General features: G+C 68.0%; 1 protein-coding gene across 2 annotated transcripts; it reads left to right on the top strand.

Annotated features, from left to right (window-relative positions):
- Positions 1–813: 813 nt before the first annotated feature.
- Positions 814–20,159, top strand: ZBTB7A (zinc finger and BTB domain containing 7A). 2 transcript variants are annotated; one of them, XM_041764669.1, is made up of 3 exons: positions 814–1,275; positions 10,569–11,842; positions 15,072–20,159. In XM_041764669.1, exons 2-3 carry the CDS (start codon positions 10,584–10,586, stop codon positions 15,571–15,573), a joined length of 1,761 nt encoding a protein of 586 aa, XP_041620603.1. In that variant the 5' UTR covers positions 814–1,275; positions 10,569–10,583; the 3' UTR covers positions 15,574–20,159. The 2 variants fall into 2 exon arrangements, with proteins under 2 accessions (XP_041620603.1, XP_041620604.1); XM_041764670.1 differs by lacking the exon at positions 814–1,275 and adding an exon at positions 2,295–2,527.
- Positions 20,160–21,311: the final 1,152 nt, after the last annotated feature.

Raw genomic sequence — 21,311 nt, 5'->3', positions numbered from 1 at the left:
CCTCCTCCCCCTCCCCCTCCCCCTCCCCCTCCCCCCGCCCCGCCCCCGCCCCCCGCCGGACCTCTCCCACGACCGGGGAGGAAGTGGGAGAAACGCACAGAGAAAAAAGTTGGGTCGGGCCAGCGCCGCCGCGCTCCCCATCGCCCGCCCTGCGGAGCCGCGCAGACCCCGGCGCGGGCGGCCCGAGGACCCAGGCGTCCGGGCCCGCCGCCGGGTGGGGGAGCTCGGGGAGCCGCGAAAACAACCGCCCAGCCCGCCCCTCGCCAACCCCTGCCCCCGCTGCGCCCCGGCGCGCCGGGCGGAGGCGACTCTTTTATGTAACCGCGGGCGGGCAGGTTGGCCGCTTCATTGAGGGACCCGGGAGCCGGCGGACCCGCGGCGCCCCTGGAAAGCCCGCGCCCCGGTCCGGCTCCGGCTCCGGCTCCGGGTCCGGCTCCGGGCCCGGGCCCCCCCGCCGCTGGGCAGAGCGCGGCCTCGGGAGGGCCTCGGGAGGGCCGGGCCGGGTCCCCGCGCTCGCCCCCCGCCCGCGCCCGCGCCCGCGCAGCCCGCGCCGCCGCGACCCACGCCCGCGCCGGTCCCCGCCGTGCGCACGGCGCTCCCCGCCCCCGCTGCCAGCCTGCCACGCCCCGGGCGTCGGGGCACAGCCCGCGCCCCCCCGCGCCCGCCCCTGCGCCGAGGCTGGGGGCCTGTTTATCTGCAGGCCCCCACCCCCTCCACCCGGGGGGCCCGCTCCCCCCGCGCCCCGGGAGCCCTGGGCCAGATAAGCCGGCGAGCTGGCACGGCGCCGCGCAGCGGGGCGGAGAGGTCAGAGCGGGGGGCGCCGGGGCGGGCTGGACCCCCCCAACCTGACAGAACCTAATAACAGCCCGGGCTCCCCGGCGCGGCGGGCGAAGCCCCACGGGAGGGCAGAGACGTGGCAAGAGGGGACCTGCCGAGCCTGTTCTGGCCTCCGAGCCCGGGGTGGGGGGGGCGGGCTGGGCGCGGGGGGGGCCGGCGGCTGCGGCACCTTTAAGACAAGGGAGGACCCCTCTTGCCCTCGGAGAAACCAGGAAGGGAGTCGCGAGCATCATACGGGGCTTTGGCTGTACTGTACAGTTACTGTAGGGCAGTGACGCCGCCGCCGCCGCCGGAGCGAGGGAGCGACGAGGGGAGAGCGCGAGAGGCGGAGAGCCCGAGGCGCGGACCCCGAGGCGAGCGGCCGAGGAGCCCAGTCCCAACTCCGGGCCCCGGCCCCTCGCGCCCCGGCCCGGCCCGGCCCCGGCCCGGCCGCGCGAGGTAAGTCAGCGCCCGGCGCGGCCCCCCGCGCGGGGTGCAGGGCGGGGACGGGCCGGGGGCGCTGCGCCCACCTCTGCCCTCTCGGGGAGGGGGACACGGGGAGCCGCCGACGTTCCGCAAGTTTCTGAGGAGGGGGTGGCTGGCAGCCGCCCGGGGGCTGGAGGCGCCCTGGATCCCGGGCGCGGGGAGGGGGCGCCGCCCGGGGAGGGGGTGGGGGGCGAAGTGCATGGGCTTGTGCCCCGGCCTGCCCCCCCCCACTCGAGTGCACGGCTTTTCGGGGATCCCAGGCGCGCGGGGAGCGGGGGAGGGGAAGCGGGGCCGCATTGAGGGTGGGGGAAACCGGCGTGGGGAGATAGGGGGGCGCGTCGCGTGCTAAGTTTGCAGCGAGGCGCTGGGGGTGCTCTCGCCCCCCGGGGGCCTATTCGGTGCTGCGTGCATACGTTGGAGTTGGCCAGGATTGAGCTCCATGGGGGATGGGGGGGAGGGGGCTGAAAAAACAGGGAGGGGGGCTTTGCAAAGGAGGGGGAAGGGGTGGGGTGTCCCGGTGGGCGGGCGCGGCCGCGGGGGCTTCTGGACGTCGTAGTCCCCCCGCCGCTTGCGGCCGGCAGGTGGCAGGCGGCTCGGACTACAAGTCCCAGGGTGCCTCGCGCCGGCGGCCCGCCGCGGTCCGCGGGTAGGGGCGGTGCGGAGGAGGGGCGGTGAGCGGCGGGCCCGCGGGCCAATGGGCGCGGAGCGATCGCGCGGCGCGGCGCGGGGGCGGGCCGAGCCGGCCCGGGGGCGGGGCCTGAAGCCCGGCTCCCCTCGCCGGGGGCCGGTGGCGGTCCCCGGCTTCCGGCTGCGCGGCCCGCGGGCCGGCCCCCTCCCCGCCCCGGGGCCCCTCCCCGCCTGGTTGTGTAACCGTCCCCAGCCCCCCTCCCCTCGGCCCCCCGCCCCGGGGGGGGGGTCACCCACCCGGCGCTCCCCGGGGAGGGCGGCGGCCCGAGCGGCCGCGCGGCGCAAGCGAGCCCGGGGATGCGCGGCCTAGTGCAGGCCGGGCCCGGGCGTGGGGGAGGCGGGCGGGCGGACCCAGATCCGGGGTAATTTGCATCGCCCTCCCCCCAGCCCGGGTGGGGATTGGCCGCCGGCGGCGGGGGGTGGCGCGGGGCCAGGCTCACTGCCGCCTCCCGGCCCCTCGGAGGGAGCCAGCCCAGCCGCAGCCGCCGCCACCGCCGCCGCCGGGGCCGGGCCCCCTCGCCGCTGCCCCGGGAAGGAGGTAGGAGCCCCCCGCGCGGGCGGCGCGGCGGGGGCCCGCGGGCCGGGCGGGGGCCGCGCGCCGCGGCCGGGGCGGGGGAGGGGGCCGCTTCCTGCCCCCGCCCGGGCCTGACTCAGCCCTGGGTGGGGGGACCGGCCTGGCCCCTTGCCCCGCCCGCGCGGCCGCGCGGCTCCGGCCCCCGGGGAGGGGGCGGGGAGCACCCCAGTCCTCCCGCCCGCGCCCCCAAAGCGCGTGACCCCGTCTCCTGCGGCCCGGACCCCCCTCCTTCCCCTTGACGCCACCACCACGTGCGAACCCTGAGCCCCGGCAGAGGAGGGGGTGAGCTGGTGGGATCCGGCCCCCCCCCCCCCCCCGCTCTTCCTCCCTCCCTGGCTTGGGAACCAGCCCCCTCCCCCTGCCGCAGGCCTGGGAACCCGGCAGGGGCCTGAGCCGGGCGCGGGGCCGGTGCACCCCCAGGCGCAGGCCTTTGCGGGTTCTGGGAGGCTCTGCCCGCGCTGGCTGGCTGCGGGGGAGCTCGGTGGACCGCAGCGCGAGACTGCTGTCCAACCAGGCTGGGGCACCCAGTGGGCGCCCACTAAGTGTTTGGGGAATGCAGCCAGCGGTGGAGTGAGCGGCAGGGGGAGGCAGGCAACTCCTCTGTCTCCCCCTAGCCGGGCGGCGGAAGTGAGAGGGCTGCTGGTGCCCCTTCCCCGGGCGTGCCCACCTGGTTCACCCATGGGTGGCAGGCTTGGTTTACTCCCCCCCCCCTCCTCCCTGCCAGCTGCCTCCGGGAGCAGGGCCGGCTGGAGAGGGCATCCGGGATTCCATGTCAGCCCCCCCCCCCCAACAACACGGCCAGGGCGTAACCCTGAGTGTGCCGCTCCCACACTGGGGGGGCCTCCGCAGGACCAGCCGATCACTTCCTATTGGCAGAGCTGGTCTTGGGAGAGGTCCGGGGCGCCCAGGCCGGGCCCTGCTGCGGCCCGATGGAGGGCTGCAGGCCGCGGGTTATCTTCCCCTCTGGGGGCCACCCCCCGCCCCCGGCGAGGCCCCTGGAGCACACCGGGCCTGGCACTTGTCGGCTGGGCTCGGGGCTCTGTTTACCGCCAGCCATCGCTGTGGAGACGGGAGCCTAGGGGAGGGGGGGCAGGAGCCGGTGACTGGAGGAGCGAAGCCCTGGGATCCGCATGCCTAATGAAGGAAAGAAGAGCCAACGGGGACACTGAAATTTTAATTCGTGGGTCACTTTGGGGGGGTATTTATTATTCAGTTCTGATTGGCTGCGTGGTGACCAGTCAGCACCCTGGCCCGGGCCGGGAGCCACGAAACTCTCAGCACAGGCAGGCCTTAGGAGAAGCAGCACTAGGGTGGCCGCAGGGAGCCCAAGCACCCTCTTCTCCGCGGGGGATACTGAGGCCTGGCAGCGCTCAGCCTCCGTCCGGCGGGGCAGGGTCCCGGGGCAGTAGCAAGGGCCTGTGTTTGCTTTTTTTCCCTTGCTTTCTCTTCCTTGGGGCCCCCTGACCCGCGGCTGGTCCAGGCCCGTGGCAGCCCCCGATGCCCCCTTTGCCCTGCGAGGGAGCCCAGCGGGGGGCTTGCGGCAACCCTCTGAGCAGGTGCCCAGCACGTGCCGGCGCTGGGCGGGGGAGACCGAGGCCTGGGGGGACGCAGAGAGCAGCCCAAGGTCACCTAGCTGGAGCTGGGTCCGACCATCGTGGTCCTGCCTCTCGGCTCAGGATGAGGCCCGGGTGTCCTTCCTCTCGGCTGAGGGACGGCCACCCACCGTCTTCCAGAGAGCCTGGGGGTTGAGAGCGGGCACCTGTAGGCCAAGGGGAGCTTTCCTGGGGCTCCTGAAACCCTTTGCCCAAAGAGGCCAGGGAGGCTCAGAGAGGGCCAGCAAGGTGCCCAAGGTCACACAGCACCGGCCGCGTGCGCTCGCCTCCCAGCCTTCCGTGGCAGGCACTTTTATGGCTTGCCAGCGCCTTTCCCACCCCCTCCGCGCCACAGTCCCGCACCTTGGCCCCTGGAGACGGGCAGGGCTCTGGGTTTTATGACCCATTTTACCCAAGATGACCGAGGTCACCTCGCAAAAGCCACATCTCAGGGCCAGCCCCTGTGCAGCAGAGCTGGCCCGACGTCTGCCGGGGTTCCGACTGACGGCCCCCCTGGCTATTGCATGACTTCGGACAAGCCCCTGGGCCTTTGGGGGTCTGAGTGTCCCCCTAGGTAAATTGGGGCTTATAGGGTACCCGGTGGGTGGTGCCTGCAGATCCACCTGTGTTCTCGTTCCTTCCCCCTGCTCTTGGACGGAGCACCTGGGTCAGCTCGGGGCACAACCAGGATTCTGCGGGAGTATGTGGCCGGTCGAGCCACTTGAGACACGCGGCACCCCCCACCTGTCACCTGGCGCTCCAGGCACCTGAAGGAGCATAAACCGCCCTGCAACAGCCCTGGGCGGTGGGGCCAGAGGAACAGGCTTGGGTGGGGGCCAGTGTGGTCCAGTCGCGGCCCGGCCCTCACCTCCACCTGGGGTTTACCTGGGGAGGTCACTACCCCTCTGTCAACCTGTCTTGCTGCCAGTCTGAATCTGTGGTCCTGAGGGTTTAGCCCGGGGTTCCCCAGGAGCCCGTGCAGGGTCCCTGGCGTGCGGGGTCAGGGCCCGGGCGAGCCCCTCCTGCATCCCTCTCCTGGTGACCAGGGGTCAGCCGACTCCAGTCCTGCCCCAGGCTCCCTGTGTGACCTCAGGCAAACCTCTCCCTTCCCTGGGCTATCACAAGGCAGCTCTGAGGGGGTGTGGGAATAAGCTGTCCTCGGCCCCAAGGGCCCCCCCGGGGTAGGGGGTTTAGTGCCTTGCTGGTGCCTGGGGGCAGGGTGGAGGAGGGGGCACGGAGCCACAGTACAGAGCCAGGGGGCTTGTGTTCCCGGTCAGCTCTGCAGTGTGACCCTGGGCCAGTCACTTCCCCCCTCTGAGCCTCAGTTTCCTGACCCGTAAGGTGGGGCAGTGACGACAGACCTCGTGAGGCTTGATGTGGAGATGATCATGATCAGCCCCTGGAACCCGACCCCGACCCCCAGCCTGTTGAGGAGCAGCCCTTGCCCTCGGGCCCCAAGTCCTGAGTCGGGAGCACCAAAGCGGGAAAGATGCCCTGCGGAGAATCCGGCGCTTGTGAGGAGCGTGGCCAAAGGACCAGCCCCTCCATCTGTCCCCCCAGCAGGCTGTGAACGGCCACTCAGTGGAAGTGTCCCCACCCACGCCTTTCTGGTTTAACTGGAAAACAAGGTCCCGTCCCACCTCCCGTCAGGATGTGTTTGGTGGCGGGTTTGCGGGCACAGGACACGAGCTTCCCCGTGTCTGGGGCTCCCAGGCTGAGCCCTCCACCTGCCCAGGCTGGGGGTGGGGCGGGGGCGGGGCCGTGCAGGTACCTCCTGGTAACAAGCAGGCCTGGGGGAGGGAGGGAGAGGTCTGGAGGTAGAGGGGAGCACAGCTTCTGGAGGCCGCGCAGGCCTCTCCTGGGCATTTCGTACCAGCAGGTGCAGCCCGAGCAAGGGTGGGATAGGCAGTGACGGGATTCTGGGATTCTGCGAAGCCTGGCTTTGCTTACCCCGGGTGATGGGAAGCTCATTCCTTCTAACTCCCCACGAATGGCTTCGGTCTTCCCCGGGCTTCCTCTTGGAACCCGGTACTGGGGTCAGGGCTGTCACTTCCTGAGCCGTGCCGGCTTGAGCGTGGGAATAGGGCGAGCGTCAGCCCCACCCGTGAGTGGGGGGTCAGATGGGGTCCCCTTGACCTCCTCGGCGCCCCTCCCCCCGCACACACTTCCCACTGGGCCCGCAGCCTTCCTGCCTCTGGCCCTTTAAGGGCTGGGCAGGAAGCCCCTCCCCATTTAGGGCAATAAATGGACACAGAAAATGGCCGAGGGCCCGCGTGCTGGTGCCGGCCTGCAGGGAGGCCCCGGAGGACAGGCGGGCGGCAGCCGGGCCACGCCGGGCCGCTGGTGCCCCCCACTCCCTAATCGGGACACTGCATTCCTGTCCCATTAAACCCCAGCCCGGGGACCGGGCCAGGCAGGGATTGGCACCAGGTCAGGGCGGGGTTACCCGTTGGGACCAACCTTGCAACACAGGCCGCTGGCCTGGGAGGGGGTGGGGGCGGCTGGGCGTGGGCCTGGCAGCCGCACCTGGGCACCAGCCTTGCTGGGCGACCTTGGGCCGGCCACCCGCCCTCTCTGGGCCCGGTTTTCCCCTCCAGGTGACGGCTCCTGTGCCCTGGCTTCCACCTGCCCCCCCACGCCCCTTCTCCCTTGACACACAGTAGGTGGGGAGGGGCCCGACTCCTGCACTAAGGCTCAGAGGTCAAGTTCAAGGCCGCCCATCCTCCAGGGGAGGGTCGCTAAACAGCCTCACTGGGCCTCTGGGGCCCGGGTCCGGCACACAGTAGGTCCTCAGGCAGAGCGCCCGGTGGGCGAGGGCGGAGCCCGGAGCCACCGTCCTGCCCCACCCCCCCGAGGCCAGTGAGGCACCGAGCCATGCCTCCCGCCCCGGGTCCAGCGCGTGGCAGCGGGAGAGCGGGGACTCGGGCCCCCGCTGCTGTGCGTGGCACACAGTAGGTGCTAGAGGTCCCTCTGGTTTCCCGGCATCCTCTCCGTGGGTGGGGGACGGAGGGGCGCTAACGCCGCATCAGCTGCCCCCAGCACTCCCCCGGGGAAGGCCTCGGGTGCCAGTTACCTGCCCACCTGGTGCTGGCGGCCCCCTCCCCTTCCCGAGGAGCGCGGGGAGGGGGAGGAGGCCGCCCCAGCCTCACCTTGCGCCTGACCTTGGGAAGCCCGGTGGAGGCAGCCTCCTTCCCTGTCCCTCTCCAGGCCTCGGCAGGGTGGCCATTCCCCGGGCTCGGGACGCCCCTCCCACAGGCCCGGGGTCCCTCCCAGGTGACACCTGCTACTCCTGGGACCCGAGGAAGGTGCTCCCGACCTCACCCCGAGGCCCCGGCGCTTGAGCAGCAGCAGCTCAGGCCCGAGGGTCAGCCCCAGCCCGGCCACCCGTCTGCTGTGTGACCTTGCCCGGGTGTCCTCACTGCTCTGAGCCTCTCCTCGTCTGCAGAGCCCAGGGTTTAGGGCTTCCAGCAGGAAGGATGAAGTAAAGGTGCCCAGTTAGTTCCTGAACCGTCCAGGGCACAGGGGAGGCCCCCAGGAGGGTGGAAACCGGCCTGGGTAACTGCCGCCTGGGAAAAAGTGCAGCAAACGACCCTGGGGTAGATGGGAGGTGGGACCGGAGCCCGCCAGCCGGGTGGGCGGGGCCGGGTGTGGGCGCCCCAGCGCCTCGCTCTGTGGTCTTCGGTTCATCCGGTTTGTTGTGCCCCTACTGTGCGCCCGCAGCAGTGGGGGGGCGGGGACACAGAGGGAAGGGGTGCCCCACCTCTAGCCCGGGAGGAGCCTGCTGAGGCCTGCCCCTCGGCCGCCGAGTCAGCACCCAGCGCCCCGGAAATCCCACGGAGGCGAGCGCGGGGGCGGAGCTCTGATGAAAGACGGCCCGGTGGGTGTGGGCCCGAGCCCTGGGGACCCCGGCCGCCCAGGGTGGGGACCCAGCCGGCGTGGGGGTGGGGCTTTCTGGAAGAGAGACGTTTGACTGGATCGTCGTCACCCAGGAAACCGCGTGGTGTGGGGGCACCTACTGGGTGCCGGAGCGCAGGAAGCCACGGGCTCCCCTGGTGCGGAGATGCAGTGGCGCACAGTGGGTGCTCGGCACACGCCCGCGTTTGCCGCGGGGAGCCCGCCTGACCCACCGAGGGGGCTCAGCTGTCTTCCTCTGGCGTCCGGCTCGGCCTTCTGCCTCCTCGTTGGAGGGAGGGCCCCGGAGGCCGGGTGGGGGCAGCGGCCAGGGCGTGGCGGGCAGGTGGCCTGTGTTCCTGGAGAGAGGGTGTGGGCCAGGTGTCTGCAGAGTTCAGCCTCCAGGGTGAGGGATGAGGGGAGATGGGAGGCCAGACCCTGAGGGTCGGGCTGGCCGGGCCCTGGCTGGGATCCCAGGTGTGTTCTCTTCTGTACGTGGGGTCGCGCTGCTGGCCCGGGGGTGTTCTTTGGCTGGCATCGGTCTTCCCAGGCCTGGCCCTTTGGGGGACGATCCCTGACTCTTACGTAGGGAAGGAGCAGCTCTGGGACCCGGTGCAGCAGGCTCCGCAGCCGCTGGAGACCCGGACCCGGGCTCCGTCCAGTGCCCCGCGCCCGGTCCGAGGCCCACGCTTGCTGCTCCCCAGCCGGGTGGCTTCCAGCGGCCGAGGGCCTGGGCATCTTCGCACACGAAGTAGGGCTGTGCCAGCCCCTTGCCCGGCGGGCCCAGTGCCCGTGGGAAGGCGGGGGTGGAGCGGCCGTGGAGGGGGCTGGTGAATCATCTGAACCATTTCGGGGCCCCTGGAGACATCCCAGGGCCCGAGGGGACGCTGGGCCACCTGGGGGGGCCATCTTGAGGCATCGGTGGCCTGGATCAGAAGGGGGTGAGGAGGGCCGAGGCCAGTCTGATCCGGAGCCCATCTGCCCACTCGCTCCCTGGGGCCTGGGGCCAGACAGCAGATGGTGGCAGGGGGTGGAAGCCGCCAGAGGGGCTCCTCCGAGGCTGAGCCTCAGATGGGGTCAGCCCCCCGTCCTCCTGCTCCCAGCAGCCACCTCTGAGCCTCCCCCACCCCCACCACGCGCTGGCGGAACAGAGGGGGGAACCGAGCAGCTGGTGTGGTCAGCGGGAAAGAGGGCGGGCCGCAGAGAGGCGTCCTGGGAAGTGTAGTGCCTGCCTGAGCGGCCACACAAAGGCGTCTGTGTCAACCCAGGGCCTGGACCCTGTTCCCAGGGCGGCCCAGGGTTGGGACGGTCCTGCCCTGGCCTTGGGTCCGGCCGGACCAACCCCGGGGTCCTGTGCCAGGCTGGCCCACTCCCGGCGGCGACGGGGATCTGGGTCCCAGCTGCGTCGGGCGGCTCCGCTTGGGGGGCTCAGGCTCCTGAGGTCCCTGGGGGGCCAAGGAAGGCACATTTTCGCACCTCTCCCGGGACAGGTCCAGGGGCACTGTCCCCGAGAGCTGACCAGTTAGAGGAATGTGGGTTGTGTTGGGTGGCTTGGGGCAGCCGGGGGCTCCCCAGAGAGGGTGGAGGGGTGGGGACAGGAGCCAGAGGGTTGCACAAGCGCCCGAGTGGGTGGATGAGTCACAGCCCAGGGGAAGGCGGAAAAAAGGAATGGGGGAGAGAGGGGCAGGACAGAGTGGCCCCCCCCCCACGGCCAGCTCTTCCAAAGGTCTCTGTCCACTTGACAGATGGGGAGACTGAGGCCGTGGGCTGGGCAGCAGTGGCCAGGGTGGCCAAGAGTTGGGGAGGGGCTGGGTGGGCGTGAGGCGGACGGGAAGCCGCGGCCCCCTGCTCCTCCTTCGGGGGTTCAGTCTGGGTGGGCAGGGAAAAAGAGCGCCAGGCACTTCGCTGCTGCTCGCCGCCAGGCCAGACCCATGTCCCGGGGGTCCCGGGGGTCCTGGGGGCTCCACGGGGCAGGAGGGGTGGTGGTGCCGCCGCTGGCTCCCCCTCCAGGGCACGCCCACAGCCTGCTGACCCCGGCCTGGCCTCCGGGTCTCGGCCGCTCCCTTTCCCTCTGCCCCAGAGCCCCTCGAGGACCGGGCCTGGCTGGGAGGCAGGGGCCGGGGGGCGCGGTTGGCGCTGACCCTCGGGTCCTACACCCTATTGGGCTGCAGCTGTGGGGCCGCGGGCACTGCTCTCCCCGCTGGTCCTGGTCTCCCGCCGGGGACGGGGTGCCCGCGGGCTGCTGGGGGCTCGGGCCTGACGGCGCACAGGGGGTGCCTTGCGTCACGGCCTCCGGGAGGGGGTGCGGGCAGAAGCCAGCGCTCAGCTTCCTTAGGAAGCGAGTCGAGCGAGGCCTGGACCGAGCGCCTGCGTGGGCTCCGGTACCGCCTCGGACTGTCCCTCGCACGGCGCACGGCCCGGGTGGAGGGGCGGGAGCCCGGTCCCTGAGAGGCGGGGCCGGCTGGGGAGGGCTTCCCTCGGCCCCGCCGGCCCAGCCTCACGACCCCCGCCCCGCGCTGCAGGTCTCGGCGCGGAAGATGGCCGGCGGCGTGGACGGCCCCATCGGGATCCCGTTCCCTGACCACAGCAGCGACATCCTGAGCGGGCTCAACGAGCAGCGGACGCAGGGCCTGCTGTGCGACGTGGTGATCCTGGTGGAGGGCCGCGAGTTCCCCACGCACCGCTCCGTGCTGGCGGCCTGCAGCCAGTACTTCAAGAAGCTGTTCACGTCGGGCGCCGTGGTGGACCAGCAGAACGTGTACGAGATCGACTTCGTCAGCGCCGAGGCGCTCACGGCCCTCATGGACTTCGCCTACACGGCCACGCTCACCGTCAGCACGGCCAACGTGGGCGACATCCTGAGCGCCGCCCGCCTGCTCGAGATCCCCGCCGTGAGCCACGTGTGCGCCGACCTCCTCGACCGGCAGATCCTGGCGGCCGACGCGGGCGCCGACGCCGGGCAGCTGGACCTCGTGGATCAGACCGACCAGCGGAACCTGCTCCGGGCCAAGGAGTACCTCGAGTTCTTCCAGAGCAACCCCATGAACAGCCTGCCCCCCGCCGCCGCCGCCGCCTTCCCCTGGTCCGCCTTCGGCGCGTCCGACGACGACCTGGACGCCACCAAGGAGGCCGTGGCCGCGGCCGTGGCCGCCGTGGCCGCCGGCGACTGCAACGGCTTGGACTTCTACGGGCCGGGACCACCGGCCGATCGGCCCTCGGCCGGGGACGGGGACGAGGGCGACAGCAACCCGGGTCTGTGGCCGGAGCGGGACGAGGACGCCCCTGCCGGGGGCCTCTTCCCGCCCCCCGTGGCCCCGCCGGCCGCCGCCACGCAGAACGGCCACTACGGCCGGGCCGGGGAGGAGGAGGCGGCCTCGCTGTCCGAGGCGGCCCCCGAGCCAGGCGACTCTCCGGGCTTCCTGTCAGGCGCGGCCGAGGACGGGGACGGGGACGGGCCCGACGGGGACGGGCTGGCGGCCAGCACGCTGCTGCAGCAGATGATGTCGTCGGTGGGCCGGGCGGGGGCGGCGGCGGCGGGGGACAGCGACGAGGAGTCGCGGGCGGACGACAAGGGCGTCGTGGACTACTACCTGAAGTATTTCAGCGGCGCCCACGACGGGGATGTGTACCCGGCCTGGTCGCAGAAGGTGGAAAAGAAGATCCGGGCCAAGGCTTTCCAGAAGTGCCCCATCTGCGAGAAGGTCATCCAGGGCGCCGGCAAGCTGCCGCGGCACATCCGGACCCACACCGGGGAGAAGCCGTACGAGTGCAACATCTGCAAGGTCCGCTTCACCAGGTGAGCCGGCGGGGCCGCCGCGGGGCGGCGGGGGGCGGGGGGCAGAGGGGGAGCCATGGGCGGGGGGTGGCCAGGTCGTGGGCTGAGACCGCAGCCACGTGTGCGCTCCCCACCCACCCACCCCGCACATGTAGGACCCACGCGGGAAGAATGGTGCGTCCTCCGTTTCGGGGCCCTGCCTGCCCAGCACCCCTGGGGAGCAGCCTTCGGGTGGAGGGAGCGTGCAGGCTGCGGGCCCGACCCCGGGAGGCGGGAGGAAGGGCCCAGCGAGAGTCGCTCGTCTTTTCCCCGGGGGGTTCTTGTCGTGGGGCCTGGAGTGGGTGTTTGCCTGGGGAGAGAGTGGCTGCCCCGTAGGGCTCAGGGCGCTGTGCTCTCTCCTGGAGGCCGTCGTGGGCCCCGGGGACTCACTCTATGGGCCAGCGTTTGTGGAGCACCTGCTGGGGCCGGGGCCCTGTTCTAGGCACCAGGGACCCAGAAGGGGGGAGATGCACTCGCATCCCCGTGGGGGGTGATGGGGCGTGCGTGAGATAAAACCACAGCACTGATAACGAGTCGGCAGGGGGAAAGGGAGCAGAGGACAGGGGCGCGGCCGCAGGGGAACGGCAGAGTGAACGGCCGCTGCAAAGGCCCTGAGGCCAGTTGAGCGCGGAGGGTCGCCGCAGCCCGCGGAGCCACTGGGCAGGAGGAATTGGAGGCCAGGCTGGGGGAATCTGTGATCGGATCTTCAGAGTCCAGGGCTGGCTGGCCGGGCCTCGTGGGCCAGCCCAGTGGGGGTGGGGGGCTGGCGTGCAGGGGCCTGGCCAGGCAGGGTGACTCAGCATCACCCCCTACCCCCACCCGCCCTGGGGTTCCCCCAGCCACGCCCACCCAAGCTGAAGAAAGAGGCCATTGTCCCGGCTTCCCGGCCCTGCCCCGTGGGGACAGGACCTAGGGGCTGACCCCTGGCCCCCTCCCCAGCCGGCCAGGACGAGAGGCTGTGGCCCAGACCACAGGGCCCAGGAGCCCTGGCAGGGGCGAAGGCTGCCCTGGGGACGTAGGCAGTCTGGTCAGTGGCCCAGCTCCCATCTGCAGGTGAGGTTGGGGTGCTGGCGGTCTTGGGGCCACCCTCTTCCTCCACGCAGGACTCCTCGGGGCTGTGGGTCTGGGAGGGCCAGCCTGGTGGAGGCCCAGCAAGCCAGGGTCTGGAGAGGGGCAGGCTGAGCAGAGGCCCGGACCCCCCGCCCCCAGCACCCCTAACCACAGCCTGGGGTTCCTTCTGACCTGGCGTCCTCATGGTCCCCCTGCTCTGACGCAGGCTGATCCTGTTTACCAGTCAGGGAGACTGAGGCACGGGGAGGGCCACTGGGCTGCGCCTCTTCCCCCGTGCACCCACCTGGCTCCACTTTGCCCCCAACCCAGGGGCCCCAGCCCCCACGCCTTCCTCCAGGCCAGGGAGCCCAGGGGCCCCTCTGAGTCACACTAGAGAGTTGAGTAAGCGGGGCCTGTGGCAGCCGGGGCTATAATTACCCGGACAGGGCTTGGGGTGACGAAACAGGCTGCTTCCACCCCCACCCCAGCACCGTGCGGCCCCTGGCCCGCTGTGCAGCTTGGGGCAGGGCACTTGCCCTCTCTGAGCCTCACCTGGGGAGATCTCTGCGCGGTGCTGAGTCCCCGCTGTTCCCGCCGGACCTGCCCCCCTGCTGGACGAGCACGTTAGTGCCCTCAGAGGGGTGCGGGGAGGGCGCTCCTGGCAGTTGCATCCCCTCGCAGCCGACTGACCCGCTCAGTCCAGGGAACGATGAGTTCACTGTGGCCTGAGTTCTGTTGACTCACGTGGGAGTAATAAGGCTGGAGGACGAGCAGGGGTGTGGCCGCCAAGGGCGGCCTTGGCCCTCAGAGCAGTAGGGGCCACAAAAGGGTTAGAGCAAGTAAGGACAGCAGCTCTGCGGGTGATGCCGGAGGGAGGGACCCGGGGCTAGAAGAGCCTGGGGAGACCAAACCTTTGCCTGAGGAGCGGGAAAGGCTTCCTGGAGGAGGAGGGCATTTGAGATGGGGCTTTGAAGGATGAATAGGAGTTTGCCAGGCCTGGCACTGACCAGGCTGGTGTGTGTGGGAAGTGAGCGGCCCGGGGTGGCTCAGACGTGGGACGCAAGAAGCTGCAGCAGGGAATGAGTCAGACGCTGCCGGGGCTCCAGTGACCGGGTCTCTGCTCTGCCCCGTGGGTCCAGGCAGGAGTCCTCTTCCCGGGACTACAGACCCAACACGGTGCCACAAAGCACCCCGCGGGGCACTTGTTGATTTTCCATTTTCTGATAGCCACGTTTTTAAAAAAGTACAAGGAACACGTGAAAATGACGTGAATCACGTGAGTTATAGTCTTTGTGTTAACGGTTAACGCGTCACTAGTGCGTGTATTTCCCGTCACGCTACGTGAATGGGGGCTTTGGGGTCTGGGTGCCTCCTGCGCTCCTGGCGCCTCAGGTGGGGCGTGCCACGTGTCAGGGCCCGGGGGCCGCGTGTGAGCAAGCGATGCCGGACGGGAGGGAGCAGCACCTGTGCCGTGGTCGCCTGAGGCCCATAGGTGGAGCCGGGGTGACAGAGCCGGGACCTGCTGCTCCCTGTGGGGCAGGATGGGCAGGGAGGGGGTCCCGGGGTCACCCAGACCCTGCTGTCTTGGGGCTCACGGTCCAGTCCGGAGGACAGATGAGGAACTAGGAACAAGGTTCACCAAGGAGCATCAGGCAGTGGTGGCAGGAGGGCCATGGGGCGGGGGTGGCTGTCGCGGGTGGGAGGGCTCTCTGAGGAAGTGACAGTTGAGCTGGGATTCAGACGTGAGGATCTGGGAAGAAAGTGCTCTGGGCGGCGGCGGGAACAGCCTGTGCAAAGGCCCTGAGGTAGGCGTGTGCTTAGCGAGCTGCGGGGACAGCCAGGAAGCCGGTGCGGCCAGAGCAGAGAGGGGCACAGGTGCTGTGGCCTTGGCAGGGACTGGGGGCCGGGGGGTGGAGGCCGGCCCCTCGGTGTTAGGAACCAGGGCCGCTGGTGCCCCCGCGTTACCACACAGCCCGGCACCCCAACTCGTGCCCGGTCGTATTTCGCAGCGCCTGGAGCGGGTCCGGGGGTGCTCCTCGCAGACCCCGTGACCTTCCTCCTCCGATGGAGGCGCCGTGGGCCCCGCGCCCCCCTGCCCCCCGGTGCCCCAGAGCGGGGTCGCTCCCGGGGCGGCGCCCGCTGACCCTCGCCCCGTCCGCAGGCAGGACAAGCTGAAAGTGCACATGAGGAAGCACACGGGCGAGAAGCCGTACCTGTGCCAGCAGTGCGGGGCGGCCTTCGCGCACAACTACGACCTGAAGAACCACATGCGCGTGCACACCGGCCTGCGCCCCTACCAGTGCGACAGCTGCTGCAAGACCTTCGTCCGCTCCGACCACCTGCACAGACACCTCAAGAAGGACGGCTGCAACGGCGTCCCCTCGCGCCGCGGCCGCAAGCCCCGCGTGCGGGGCGGGGGGCTCGGGGGACCCGACCCGTCCCCCTCCCCGGGCGCCGCCGCCCCGCCCGGCGCCCCGGCCCCGCCCGGCTCCCCCGACGCCCCGCGCAACGGCCGGGAGAAGCACTTTAAGGACGAGGAGGAGGACGAGGAGGAGGCCCCCGACGGCCTGAGCAGGGTGAATGTAGCGGGCGCCGGCGGAGGGGGGGGCGATGGGGGCGCCGGGGCCCCCGCCGAGGGCAGCTTCGCGGCCGGACTTGCCTGAAAACCAAAAAGAGAAAACAGAAACCCGAGAGAGAGAGAGAGAGAGAGACAGAGAGAGAGAGAGAGAGAGAGAGAATCACCCACCACCCCCCCAAAACACAAAAAAAGAAAATCTATCTATATACAGATATCTATATCTATATATATATATACAGATATATATATATGAAGCGTCACAGAATCTAGGGTAGTGCTTTTCTCAGAGTTTTCTCCTTCATGATGTTCTCTCCCTCCACGGGGACCCTCGCCCCCGCTCCGGCTCCCCGTCCCCCCACCCCGTCGATGGCTTTCGGGGCTCGGTTTGGGGTTTTTGTGGGACACAGGGATTCGGACGCCCCCGCCCCCCGGGACACCCCTGGCGCAGCGTCCGGGGTCCCCTCTGAGGCCTGGTCAGGGCCCCGGGCCCCAGGTGGGGGTGAGGGTGGCCGCGGGGGGCGCTGGGGAGCGGGGCGGGCTTTTGTTTTCATCCCCTCGCTGGTTTCTACGAGTCTTTCAGACAGGACCTTAAATGATCTCTGTCCACTGTGAGTGGACGTTAAAATGCACCCCGTCCCCACCCCCACCCTCCTTCCTCAGGGCACTTACTAAGTGGGGGTCCCGCCCCACCGATCTCCCCGACGGCCTCCCCGCCTCCCGTTCCTGCCTGTGGTCCTCTGTGTCTCCTGGCCGCTGTGACACAAATCTATTTATTTCCAGGCCTGGACAGAGGGGAGCTGGGGGGGGGGTCGCCACGGCGGCTCCTGGGGGCTCCCGCCGCCTCCCTTCACGGCACTTACACCCCGGCGGGCCCCCCACCCCGACCCCACCCCGGACCGCCGCTCAGGGCGCCCCGCCCCCCCGGCCGCGCTCCCCGACCCAGGCCGCCCAGACCCCACGAGATGTTTGGAGATTCAAAACTGTTTTGTCTTCATCGCCCGCCCGCCCCCAGCCCTCTCCCGAGTTTTTAAAGCACTTTTTAGATTTTTTTTTCCTCCTTAAAAAAAACAAACAAACAAAATTTATATATAGATATATATAGATATATATATATAAAATATACTTTCCTCAGAGGAGCAGGCGACAGTGTGGGGTGGACGAGCCCAGAGCAGAGGGAGCCCAGGGTCTCACGGTGGCAGGGAGGAGGGGAGAGAGTCCAGAAGTTCCAGTGTCACAAAAGCAATAAAAACAAGATTTTACAAAACGAAAGGAAAAAACAAAAACAAAAAAAAAAAAAACAAAAAACAAACAAGAAAAAAAAAAGGAAAAAAAAAAAAAGACAACCAACCACAAATAGAAGTCTTGGCACTTTGTAACAGAACGGGTACTACACTTTATCTTAATTCTTAATTTAAAAACATGTTTACAAGTTGCAACCAACTTCTATGAAAAGTCGAAAAGACAAAAAAAAAATAAAAATAAAAGAGAGAGAGCGAGCGAGAGAGAGCGAGCGAGCGAGAGAGCAAACAAATTCCTAAAAGTCAATTTATTTTTGTACAAAATAATAAAAAAAAAAACCCACCACAGACGCAGAATCCACTTCTGTTCCCCGAGGTGAGGCGGGGTCAGGAAGGCACGGGCCGAGGTCCCCGGGCTCCTCTCGGGGCTTCGCCGCGGGGGGCTTGCCTTGCAGGCAGGACCGCGGGGTTTTTGTGTTTCTGCCGTGTCCCCCCCACCCCCACCCCGTCCCCTTTTTGGTTCTGATTCGGAGAAGTCTCATCACCCGCCAGCCATACGATGGCCGCCCGTGTCCGCGGGGACCCTCCTTACTGACTCCCCAGCTCAGGGACGGACCGAGAGAGGGCTGGCCTTCCGACCAGCCGGAGCAACCCCCCCACTTTGGGGCTCCCCCCCAGCATGGCTGCCCCCCCCCCGCCGCCGCCGTGGCCGCCAAGGAGCCGCCATCTAGGACATGCCATCCCCGTCGAGGTGGGTGACGGGGCCCCACCTCCAGGGCCTTACATCCCCCAGGCACCCCTCTTTTTATTCAAAGGCACTGACTGTAATCTGGGGGCCGGCACCCGCCTCCCCCCAGCCTCTGGCCCCCCAAAAGGCCCGGTATCGACCGAGCCACAGGCCACGGACGGGGGCCAGGGCTGGGGGGACCGTGTCGCCAGAGGCCAGGGCACCCTCACCCCGACGCCCTCTCGCATATGCAATGCCTAGCGTGGGACCCTGTAAATAGACGCTCTGCCAAGCCGAGACCCTCCCCCATCAAAGCCCAAGGTGAGGGGTGCCCCTGCCCCCCCTCCAGCTGCTGGTCCATCTCCCCGCACCCCTTGGCTCTGTGACAGACCCCGTCTTCTCGTCTTTTCTTTCTTTTTTTTTTTTTTTTTAAAGGGAAGCTTTTTAAGAAGGCAACTTTCATCATTGTTTCTACAGGATAGTTTTCGTGCCCCACCCCACTCCCCGGGCCCATCAGCCCCCCAAATGTCTCAGGACCCCCCCTCCTGAGGGGGGTGGCAGGGGAGCCCAGGGCCGGGTGGCCTCGCTCTTTCGGAGAACCATCTGTGGAGGCCAAGCAGGGAGCTCAAGCGCCCAGGCCAGGGACCCCCGCCCCCATCCCGGCCAAGAGGTTCCCTGAGGGCGCGGCCCTCTCCCCCTGCCCTACCCCATACACCCCCCTCGCAATAAAACCAACTGAAAAATCACAGCTGTCGTCCTGGCCAGTGGGGGCGACTGGATTGGGGGATCGAGGCCTCTGGGACTATGGCGGGGGAAGGGCTGAACCCCCCCGCCGAGCACACTTTTAACACAGACTTCCTCGGGAATTGCACTAAACCCCTGCCCCTAGCTCTGAGCTCAGCTTCTGACAGCCCTGCCCACCCACTCCGCCTTAACCCCTCTCCTGCTGCCCGCCAGCCCGTCCTAGGGGCCGCAGCGTCTGCATGGGCCCAGCGCCGGGACCCCAGCCCCCCAACTCTGCGCAATCACATACTGTATATAGACGTGGATCGATTTTATTTTTATTCTTTAAATTAAGGTCGTGATAAAGTGTTGCCAAAGATACTGCTGAATTCTCGCGTTTCAGGAAACAAACAAACAAAAAAAAATATTTGAGGGGGAACGTGCTGACTGGTCAGAAAGGACACAGCAAAACGTTTTTTTGTTTGGTTGTTTGGGGTTTTTTTTGTGTTTTCTTTTTTTGGGGTGTTTTTTTTTTTTTTTTTAAACTGCCTGGTACAAAAAAAAAAAAAAAAGAAAAGAAAAACAAAGCGAAATTGTTATTTCCATCATCTTGGTGAAGTTGCGTGGATGTGTGTTGTGCGCGCGTGTGCAAGAGTGAGGTCCCGGCCTGGGGTTCCGGGTGGGGGCTCCGGGGGAGGGGGCGCTCCGGGGGCAGCCCCCACCCAGAGCCCAGAGCCGTCCACCGGCCTGCGGGACCTGGGAGAGAGAGAGAGGTGAACACCCTTGCTACTGCTCCCTGCCTAGCCTCCCCCACCCCAACCCTGACCCTGCCTTTTGAGATTAAGAAAAAAAAAAAAAAAGGCAAAAAAAAAAAAGAAAACAAAAACAAAAAAAAACCTTAAAACCCAGTGAATGTAAAGTGCCGGAGCAAGCCCAGCCTGGCGCGGGTGTGGGCCTGCGCCCAGCCGGGCTCCAGCAGGCCGAACCAAAGTCTGCCCGCCTTGGGTGGCTTGCCCGGGAGACCCCATGTGGCATCTCATCCCGTTTCCGTTTGTATATGGCTGTCCCTTTGCTTCCTTCTGGGGAGGGGGGGGCCCCCAGCCCCTTCCAGGGCCTTCTGGGGAGTCTTTGCCTACTGAAACCCATCGACCGTGGCGGGAGTGCGGGAGGGGCAGTGTCCGACAAGTGGCATGCGGACAAGTGGCATGCGGTGGTCCCACCGAGGCAGGGGCTGGGGCCGGGGTGGGGGTGGGGGGGCGGCCCCCCCCAGGACCAAGGCAGTCCAGGCAGCCAGGATTGTAGGAGGCCAGACAGAGTGAAAGGAAAAGCAGGACAAAAAATTTAAAACCCATAAAAAAAAAAAAAAAAGCAAAAATCCTATTTTTTGAGAAAGAAAGATATTTATATTTGCAGTTTTATTTTAAAAAGTTATTTAAGCTGAGGAAGCAGCCTTCCTGGAGGGGCGGCTGGCGCAGGACGGGTCAGGGCCTGGGGGCTCAGGCGCCCCGGGAGCCATAACCTCAGAGTTAAGACTAGCTCGTACTAAATACTTAGATTTACACGGGGGGTGGGCGGGCAGGGCCAGGAGCTGGAGGGGGCCCGGGAGACCCCCGTCCCGGAGCCGGGGCTGCCTGGAGGCCGCGGCCAGGGGTCCTCATACCCAGGTTCCCCCCTGCCCCTCCCAGGCCCAGATACGAGGTGCCTTGGACTTTGGGGGGGCCGGGCCGGTGAAGGGGGGGCAGGGGCGGCGCCCGGGGGCACAGAGCACAGAGCAGACATTCCATAGACTGTATCTGAGAGTCTTTATAAAAGTGTGGGAGATTAAAAAAAAAAATCAATTGATAAAAATGCACTTTTTGGGGGTGGGGGGGAGAAGCTTTAAAAGTAATAAAAACAAAAACAAAAAGACAAAAGATGAAAAACCAGACAAAAAAAATCATTTTTCTTGTACATAAAAAACCACTAAACGCAGCCTGTTACGAACGCTGCTGCCTCACTTGCCTGATTTTGACGTTCCTTGTGTTTTGGCGGGGGGGGGGAGGCTGGGGGCGGGGACGGAGGGCCTGGGGCCCCTTCACCGAGGGGCGCCCCTCATGCACCCACGACCGCGGGGCCCCCCAGCTCAGCCTGACCCTGCCCGCAGGGGGCCTGGGCCCTGGGGAGCGCCAGCACCGGCAGGCCTGGGGCCCCTGCCGAGGAGGTGACCCACATGCCCGGCTTGGGCAGGTGGCACCAGGAAGGGGCCGGGGGCGGGCAGGGAGAACTGGCCGGACGGGCTTCTCGGTCACCTCCAGCTCCTGAGTTTCCGGAGGCTGGGGGCGGGGCGGCGGGCCGGGAACCCCAAGTTCGTCAGAGGCCCCCGGGTGCGGCCCCACGCTGGGCCCCAGGCACACGATCAAGATCTGAACCCAGATCTGCGCGCTGCTGGGGCACCGCCACCCCCAGGAGGAGGGGGTTCCCGACCGCGGTGCCCACGTCCGGGCTGGGGTTACCAAACACGGCCACTTGCAGGGCCCCGAGTTGGGGGGTGGCGATGGGACCTGGGGGCCGAGACGGCCATGCCTCGGCCTGGAGAGCACTAGTGGAGGCTCAGGGAGGGCCTCAGGGGCGCGGGGGGCAGGCCACCTGCCCATGGGCCTCCTCACCACCGCGCTGGGAGGAGGGGGTGGTCTTTGAGTGAAATCGTGTTCACACAGGACTCACCCTGAAACCAGGGGTCTCAGCGCGTTCCAGGAACCCACCCGTCTGGTTCTAGAACATTCCATCAGCCCAGAAGCCCAACCCACACACACTGCCCCCCGAGTGCCCCCTGCGTGGACGAGCCCATCCTGGCCGTGTCACACATGTGGACTCGCGGCCCGTGGGGCCTCCCGTGTCCAGTCCCTTCCCTGAGCGTCCTGGGTTCGGGGTCCATCCCCGGCCGAGGGTCGCACCCTTTATCTGTCGTCTGTCCCCGGACAGGAGGCTGTGCCTTCTGGGCGCCCGCACATGCGGTCCGGGCCGGGAGAACTCGTCTTGCCGACCTAGGTCGGCGCGGCTGCCCCACGGTCACTCCGGTCACTCCGGGTCTCCCCGTGGGCCACCCACGGACCTGTTCCCCGGGGCGGCAGCCCACGCCCCACCCCCGCCAGCCAC

The sequence above is a fragment of the Vulpes lagopus genome, chromosome 7, assembly GCF_018345385.1.
Source record: "Vulpes lagopus strain Blue_001 chromosome 7, ASM1834538v1, whole genome shotgun sequence".
NCBI classification, from domain to species: Eukaryota; Metazoa; Chordata; class Mammalia; order Carnivora; family Canidae; genus Vulpes; species Vulpes lagopus.
This window is presented reverse-complemented; position numbering and strand designations above follow the sequence as displayed.

Bases quoted from the DNA above. Each gene is read 5' to 3' on its own strand.
- ZBTB7A (XM_041764669.1), top strand. From the start codon at position 10,584: ATGGCCGGCGGCGTGGACGGCCCCATCGGGATCCCGTTCCCTGACCAC. The intron at 11,843-15,071 runs GTGAGCCGGCGG...CCCCGTCCGCAG, and splicing joins TGCAAGGTCCGCTTCACCAG to GCAGGACAAGCTGAAAGTGC.